Source organism: Rutilus rutilus (assembly GCF_951802725.1).
Source record: "Rutilus rutilus genome assembly, chromosome: 3".
Taxonomy (NCBI): Eukaryota; Metazoa; Chordata; class Actinopteri; order Cypriniformes; family Leuciscidae; genus Rutilus; species Rutilus rutilus.
Window position 1 is genome coordinate 59,794,902 of NC_140211.1, and position 8,517 is coordinate 59,803,418.

The following is an 8,517-nucleotide window of genomic DNA, read 5'->3' on the forward strand; positions in this document are numbered from 1 at the left end:
TTGAGAAGAGCCAAGGTGAATAGAGCCACTGTGGGCTAATATAGATATTACTGATGCCTATCTGTTGAGCCTGCTGTCCAGCCAAAGCTATTCAGATATGTCTGCTCATATTCCCAGCAGTTTCCCAATATGTTTTTGACTAGGTGAATTGTAAAATTTCATTTAATACCAGTCAGTGCTTTTAGTATTCTTAAACTGCATGGTCTTAACCGTCACAAATACTTACGCATAACTATTCCCGCCAGAAAGGGGGGGCTGGGCTTTGGAGGGAAGTTCAGTGATTGGTTGAAATGTTATCAGACTCTAAGCCAATGGGCGACTGGCACTCTCGTGTAAAGACAGTGTGTGGAGCTGCTGCTCTTCATTCAGTTACTCTGACTGTGAAGATTGTAGAAACTGGTTGTTAAAATGAGCGGCAGAGGCAAAACCGGCGGCAAAGCTCGAGCGAAGGCCAAGACTCGCTCGTCCAGGGCAGGGCTGCAGTTCCCCGTCGGCCGTGTCCACAGGCTCCTCCGCAAAGGCCACTACGCCGAGCGCGTCGGTGCCGGAGCTCCTGTGTATCTGGCGGCTGTGCTCGAGTATCTGACCGCGGAGATCCTGGAGTTGGCTGGAAACGCCGCTCGGGACAACAAGAAGACCCGCATCATCCCCCGGCACCTGCAGCTGGCGGTGCGCAATGACGAGGAGCTGAACAAGCTTCTGGGCGGAGTGACCATCGCTCAGGGCGGCGTGTTGCCCAACATCCAGGCCGTGCTGCTGCCCAAGAAGACCGAGAAGCCCGCCAAGGCCAAATAAGCGCTGCAGTCTCGCTGACCACCAAAGGCTCTTTTAAGAGCCACTCACTTTATCTGACAGAGAGCGCTTTTCTTGGTTAACAACCATAAACACCATTATCTCAACAGGTTGAAGATAGAAATTACATGTTTAGTCCAACAAAACTAGAAACACAATCAGACATCAACCCATCTTTTCTCATATTAAAACCTTATAATAATGTGCAATATATCAATATGGAGTTATTTGTGGTGTTTTTTTTTCTGCTTAAAATTGCAAACTATAACATCAATTCATTTAAAGTATGTTGTAACATGGTACAACCAAGGATAAATTAAAACGTTAGACATTTTCATGTAGAAAAAAATTAATATTTTTTATTGAAAATCTCAATTTCTTTAACCAGACACTTGAATGAACACATTTAACCAGTTTTTAATGTATTCCATATTTAATAAAAAGTAACATTTCATATCTGGCTGTTGCTCTCAGGGAACATTGTACCATAGATGAACACAATTATTACCAAACAATAATATCAAGTTATCATCTCCTTCATCTTCATCTTCATCTCCATCTTCTCTCTCTCCCTGCAGGATTCACTGTCACTATATCCTCCTCTTCCTCACCCTCATCAACTGCAGTTGTTTTATACCTTTTTAGGTGCTACAGAAAATGTGCAGATCATAATATGTGCAGATTTAGTATGTGAATTACTATTCTAAGTGCATTACAAAATCATGCAAAAATGCAAATATATTTAGATAATATTAACCCTTTTCCTTATAAATATAATGTATTTGTATCCAACAGTGTGTCTGGTATGGCCTTGAGGCAACACAGTTTTCTGTTGTGTACTCTAAAACATTTGATGATATATAATGTAAAGTTCTTTAACCCTTTCATGCATGAATTATGATAACCTCAGTCAGGATTTTTTTCCTATGTGTTTTTATTGCTCTTAGGGCATGAACAACAAGAATTTATTTTTATTTTATTTTTTTACAAATTTTTCAAAGAGATCTTCAGATGTCCACTTGAGTGACAGCATGCGGTTATGGTTTAAACTGAAGACATACTGTATTAAATATAAGATAATAATCAAACAGATAAAGTATGTGAATTTAACAAACTAATCAATACAATTATATCAAATCATGTGAAAACTATAAAATATATACAAAAAATATGAATGCAAAATATTGCAATGGCTTCATACAACTTCATACAAGTTGCACATCGCGTATCTTTGATATCAGAACATGAGGACGTGATTCCATCAGAATTTTCTACAGCCTGTCAATGTACAACTGTGGAAACCACTCAGATGCTCCTCCAGTGCACCAGAGTATGGAGATTTACCCTTATTAGCTGATCATTCTGATTATGTTCAAGATGGACATGCACATTTCTATCATAGCCCTCCTCTGAGAAAACCTAGCGATACGTTTTTTCAATCTCATCTGAAATGATCAGTGTTGGGGGTAACGCATTACAGGTAACATGCATAACCCATTCAGATTACTTTTTTTATGTAACAAGTAAAGTAATGTGTTACAAGTAACATGCATTACCTAATCAGATTACTTTTGGATCTAACAAATAATTAACTACAAGTAATGTGCATTACGTAATCAGATTACTTTTTGATGTTATGAGTAAAGAAACGCATTACAATAACGCACATTACATAATCAGATTACTTTTTGATGTTATGAGTAAAGAAACGCATTACAATAACGCACATTACATAATCAGATTACTTTTTGATGTTATGAGTAAAGAAACGCATTACAAGTAACATGCATTATGTAATCAGATGACTTTTTGATGTTATGAGTAAAAAAACGCATTACAATAACGTGCATTATGAAATCAGATTACTTTTTGATCTAACAAGTAAAGTAATGCATTACAAGTGTCATACATTATGTAATCACATGACTTTTTTCAATGTCAATGAAAATTACATTCTAATAATACAAATACTTTTATTTACAGTAGAAAAAGTCAATGCATATAAAGTTTTTAAGTTTTAAATTTCAAAAACAATATTCACATTATAATTATGAATTGTAGCTGAAATATAGCCATTGCATGCATGACGTCCACTACAGTGGACATGTGATTAATCAGAGTTTTCTCTCAATCTAAAATCAAAACTTGGAAAATTTTACTGTGATATGACTCATCAGATATTGCTTGATGCTGCAATATTTTTTTTACCTACAAGAGTCTCCTAGGATAGAAGGAATCAGTGGATATTCCGGAGCAACTTGGCATGTCTGACTGACCCTTTGCCATCTTGGTTTGGAGGGGGAAAAAATCGAAACACAACGGCTTGCCACTTGGTTGCAATGTATAGGATGATGCACCAGGGTCCACTGAAGAGGCTGATGTGCAACTTTGCCATAAAAACCCGTGCAAATTCAAGAAAATGCTTTTTTAATAGTTGTCCACTGTAGTGACCACTATGCGTGAAATGGTTAAAATACTTCTTTAATTACCAGGGAAGGTCACTCATATTTTATGTGGGTAATTAAGTGGACGCAAATGAGTAAAAAAGTGCTATTTTTTTCAGTGGGAAAATATGGAGTCATGTGACCTGTGCACATGTGCTGAAACTAGACACAAAATGGACCCCTGTGGGTCATGTGACCACTTTTTTGCACTTTCATTGATTAGTATTTCTCCCCTGAGAAAGGTTTGACCAATAAATGGGTGTTTCATTTTAATAAAAATAAACTAAAATAGACTATGTTGCCTGGAGGCCAGGGTTAACTGATTATCCAATATCAAAAACTATACATTGCTTCAGAAGATTTCCAGTGTAACAGAAACTGATCAATGTTACTGAGGATCTTTTGTCCTTTAATATCTGCTCTACTGAACGATCCTGTGTTTTACATTATCTCTGTGTGTGTGTGTGTGTGTGTGTGTGTGTGTGTTAATATCTGACTGCAGAGCTTTTATACTGACTGTAATGTGATTCTGTTCTGATCCGAGATCTGCAAAACTACTGAGAATTAAGGCGAGTATTTCAGAACAAATAAATAACGCAATGTGGGAATAAAGCCTATGGATGTCTTTATTGCACTGATTGATGAGCAAAATAGTCCACGACTGAACAAAAGCGTCTTGAGCGGGAAACCCTCCGCTTGCTTGAAAAGAGGAAACGCGCAGTCATTGGCTAGCAGTCATAAGCGCGTCACACACATTAGCCAATCACAAGCCTCTGCATCATCGCGACACTGTGAGCTCGAGACGGTCCAATGCTATAAAAGCAGGAGGCGTGTTACAGAAAGCATTTATTCCAGCGCAAGCAGGACCGAGAGAGAAGAAACTCCAGCGATGGCAAGAACCAAGCAGACCGCTCGTAAATCCACCGGCGGCAAAGCCCCGAGGAAGCAGCTCGCGACTAAAGCAGCGCGGAAGAGCGCGCCCGCCACCGGCGGCGTCAAGAAGCCCCATCGGTACCGACCCGGGACCGTGGCTCTGCGGGAGATCCGCCGCTATCAGAAGTCCACCGAGCTGCTGATCCGCAAACTGCCTTTCCAGCGGCTGGTGAGAGAAATCGCCCAGGACTTCAAGACGGACCTGCGCTTCCAGAGCTCCGCTGTCATGGCCCTGCAGGAGGCCAGCGAGGCTTACCTGGTGGGTCTGTTTGAGGACACCAACCTGTGCGCCATCCACGCCAAGAGAGTCACCATCATGCCCAAGGACATCCAGCTGGCGCGCCGTATCCGCGGAGAGCGCGCTTAAACCCGCTTCTGTGCACGCGCATCACTCCCCAACGGCTCTTTTAAGAGCCACATCACTTACTATAAACGAGACAGTTTCCACTTTAACGCTGAATATAAAGCAATACGTAGTGTGGGATCTGGATTAAATAGAAGATAAGTGGGCAATTATGAGGGGAGAAAATAGGCAAATTATGCGGTAACTGTATTTCCAGACTATCGCCGTATTACTGTTTACTAAAACATACTGTTGGCCATTTCTGTTTCTTCTGATCAGTTTATGGCATTGGGATCAGACATCCAGTGATTAATACAATTAAATGTTTCCAAGGCACATTTTCATTGAGCAAAAAAAAAGTTGCTGGTTATAACGCGTTTTTGGTTTCTTTTCATCATGTAAGCGCATATGATCACATCAGTAAAACCAATATATGGGTGAACATGTGAAAGTGAATATTAACTGGACAAGGATTTCAGATATTGCCATCTTTGTGGGGACATTTTGTCTCTATAATGAAGGGTTTACCAGGACACACACATACATAGAAAAATATCACAGATGCCACTATTCGCAATTTTACTATAAACAATATTGTAATTTGATGTATTGTGTCCCCCTTTGTTTACTTTGCTAAACTTGTAGAACAGCACTGTTAATCATCAACCAGTACTACTGTAAATCATATTATCTGAAAATGTATAAATATTCAATATAAAACAAGGGAAAGACTCCTGATCGGGGTGGCGGTTAAATGTTTCGCGCTCTAATATTTTGGGGCGGGGCGCGCGCATGTGACGCGACGCTGGTTTCTGTCAGGTCCTGTAAGCCAGTATAAAAAGCTTCTCTTCACCCTCCGTTCTTCATTATCACTTGACCAACTTAACGATCTGGAAATTATGTCTGGAAGAGGCAAAGGGGGGAAAGGGCTCGGAAAAGGAGGCGCCAAGCGTCATCGTAAAGTTCTGCGCGATAACATCCAGGGAATCACCAAACCCGCCATTCGGCGTCTGGCTCGCCGCGGCGGCGTCAAGCGCATCTCCGGGCTGATCTACGAGGAGACCCGCGGTGTGTTGAAGGTATTCCTGGAGAACGTGATCCGCGATGCCGTCACCTACACCGAGCACGCCAAGAGGAAGACCGTCACCGCCATGGATGTTGTGTACGCGCTGAAGCGGCAGGGACGCACCTTGTACGGCTTCGGGGGATAAACGCCTGAAACAGGAGGAACCGACGGACCCAACGGCTCTTTTAAGAGCCACACACTCCCGCACTTAAAGAGTCCATGATTTAGCAATATCAACCATAAGTAATTTATTAAAGGATGTTTTCTGTGTTAAGACTTTACTAATAAGTAATTGTATAAAGTTTGTCAGTAATATTGAGACCATTAACATTATTAATTCTCTCTACCGAACCACAGATGTGACCTAAGATACAATGTGAATTACACGTTTATCCATTTATAGATGCTAAATGTTTTACAAAATCAAGACATTTAGGTCAGAAATCGTACCAAGTTAAGTAAGGTTTTTATTTTATTTTATTTTTTTTACTAAAATAGCCTTTTATTTCCTACTCCTGTAGTTTAAACAGTTTAACAGTTTCATGAATCAATGGAGTTCTGAGGAAACTGTTTTTAAAGGGAGTATGACCGTTATTAGTCTCTTTTCTTTAAAACTCCTTCAAATGTGATTATTTGGGGTTTTAACTAAATGATGGTGCACAATATGTCTAGAACCACTTATTTTATCAAAATATTACTAAAATCAATAAATAAAGAGAGCAGGAAATGAAACGGGCAACTGTGTCGTTCAAACCAGAGCCGTTGAAAAACATTTTAATTAACGGCTCTGGTTCAAACATGAGACAGTAGGCGGGGTTATCATTTAACCGCCTGTGATTGGCCCTCGATCCACTCGTGATGTTTTGTGTTGTCCAATGAAACACGAGTTTATGGGTTTGGCCAATGAAAACAGGCAATCAGAAAGTCTCCGCGTCTCCTTGTAAATTAGCATAGTGCAGCGGATAAAAGCCTCAGAGTCGCTCCTGAGTTCACACTGACTCGTCAGCTCTGAGATCATTCCTCATCATGCCTGAACCAGCCAAGTCCGCGCCTAAAGGCCTCATTATACTTCTGCGTCGGACCTACGCCGGAGCCTATACGCCGTAGGCAACGTGTTGGTTTTAATTTATACTTCTGTGTCGTTCTCCGCGTTGACGCGTACCTAGGGAGCGTGTGAAACCCCGAGGGAGGGGTTCTGGCAGACCAATCACAGCGCTTGTGTCCGCGTAGAATTGACGCGTTGTTACATTTTTGGAGAGGTGCACGTCAGGGTACGCCGTAGGGTACGCGCGCCACACACAGCCTACGACGTAGCTACGGCGGCAGTTCGACGCAGAAGCATAAAACAGGCTTAAGAAGGGCTCCAAGAAGGCCGTCACCAAGAGCGCCGCAAAGGGAGGAAAGAAGCGCAGAAAGTCCAGGAAGGAGAGTTACGCCATCTACGTCTACAAAGTGCTGAAGCAGGTTCACCCTGACACCGGCATCTCCTCCAAGGCGATGGGCATCATGAACTCTTTCGTCAACGACATCTTCGAGCGCATCGCCGGTGAGGCGTCTCGTCTCGCTCACTACAACAAGCGCTCCACCATCACGTCGAGAGAGATCCAGACCGCCGTGCGTCTGCTGCTGCCCGGAGAGCTGGCCAAACACGCCGTGTCTGAGGGCACCAAGGCCGTCACCAAGTACACCAGCTCCAAGTAGAGGCGAGGAGGCGAGCACACAAAGGCTCTTTTAAGAGCCACACACTTTATTCTGGAAAGAGCTTATACTTTGTAGAATCTACTGAACATCTTATCGTCTAAACTTAACCTGTTAAAAATGTTGAACAGTTTATTTGTAGTGTATTTTTTTTTTTTTTTTTTTTTTAAACAATTTTATGTTTCTAGTTTGATATTTGTCTCATCCAAAACTAGTGACCTGTTGATTGTTTTGCAAAAACTGACAGCTGTAGTTTAAGAAGGCATTTAGATTTAATTATTGGTTGGTTAGATACTTAATTGAATCAAGTCAAATAAGTGTAAATTCATACTGTTATATTTGCAAAAGATCATGGTAAATATTTGGTTATGGTAAATTATTTATTTTTTTGGCTAATTTACTAAACACATAAACCAGATTAACTACGCCACAGCATATATATATGTATATTATAAAACATTTATTTCATACATTCATTTCTTATTCAAACAAAATCCTGTCATCCAGCATCTCATCTATTTCTCTTTCATCATTATCCTTTACACCAATAATGTGTTTTAGGTGGACTGATCACTAAATGCTTTTTTTAATCTTCGCTATTGCTTCAGTGCAAATGAACAAGCATGCCATAATTTGCTGTAGTGACGTGTGTGTTCAAATAAGCCAGATATGAGCAGATTCTGCAGTACGCTGTATTTCATATATCATGATGACTCAGGAGTATTTGCGCTAAATCTGGGCAGATTTGTCTCACACAAACTTCTCCAGCAAAGTGAGTAAATATAAGCAACACGTCAAATTGGCTCGTGATTTGACTGTTTCCCGCCACGGGTGATTCTCATCCGCATTTGGCAGGTGTTCATTTCTAGCCCTGTATATTAGTGCAGACCACTGACCTGATGATGACTGAAGGACACTAATATTACAGCTAAAGGTTTCATGGATCAGCTGTTATGAGGCTTTTTAAACTGCACTTCCCTCTGGTTGTGTTTGTTAATCGCAGTGGAATAAAGAATACCAAGTGTTAATGTTGGAAGCAGTAAATCTCTGTGAAAAACAGGCAGATCATTCAGATCCAAAAGAAACACTAAATCTGTGCTAACTGAAAGAAAACAAGTTGACGGATATTTGATAATAATATAGCGTATCGAGAGATTTACAAGCAATTAAAACAAATGTTTTGGCTCAAGACAAACAGCTTGCGTTGATCTTTTATGACGACTTCTAATGAAATTATATTC

The 8,517-nt window shown here is 40.8% G+C and overlaps 4 protein-coding genes across 4 annotated transcripts; all 4 read left to right on the plus strand.

The window, feature by feature from the left end:
* Nucleotides 1-408: 408 nt before the first annotated feature.
* Nucleotides 409-797, plus strand: LOC311288199 (histone H2A-like; the record flags this gene model as incomplete). Its single annotated transcript, XM_084405479.1, has 1 exon — nucleotides 409-797. One exon carries the CDS (start codon nucleotides 409-411, stop codon nucleotides 793-795), a length of 387 nt encoding a protein of 128 aa, XP_084261605.1. The 3' UTR covers nucleotides 796-797.
* Nucleotides 798-4,100: 3,303 nt separating this feature from the next.
* LOC311288197 (histone H3.2) lies at nucleotides 4,101-4,536 on the plus strand (the record flags this gene model as incomplete). Its single annotated transcript, XM_084405477.1, has 1 exon — nucleotides 4,101-4,536. The coding sequence occupies exon 1, from the start codon at nucleotides 4,126-4,128 to the stop codon at nucleotides 4,534-4,536; it is 411 nt and encodes a 136-aa protein (XP_084261603.1). The 5' UTR covers nucleotides 4,101-4,125.
* An 874-nt stretch (nucleotides 4,537-5,410) lies between these two features.
* Nucleotides 5,411-6,310, plus strand: LOC311288207 (histone H4). Its single transcript, XM_084405487.1, has one exon. The coding sequence runs from the start codon at nucleotides 5,412-5,414 to the stop codon at nucleotides 5,721-5,723; it is 312 nt and encodes a 103-aa protein (XP_084261613.1). The 5' UTR covers nucleotide 5,411; the 3' UTR covers nucleotides 5,724-6,310.
* Nucleotides 6,311-6,604: 294 nt separating this feature from the next.
* Nucleotides 6,605-8,339, plus strand: LOC311287488 (histone H2B 1/2-like; the record flags this gene model as incomplete). Its single annotated transcript, XM_084404358.1, has 2 exons — nucleotides 6,605-6,621; nucleotides 6,928-8,339. 2 exons carry the CDS (start codon nucleotides 6,605-6,607, stop codon nucleotides 7,277-7,279), a joined length of 369 nt encoding a protein of 122 aa, XP_084260484.1. The 3' UTR covers nucleotides 7,280-8,339.
* Between the last annotated feature and the right edge of the window lie 178 nt (nucleotides 8,340-8,517).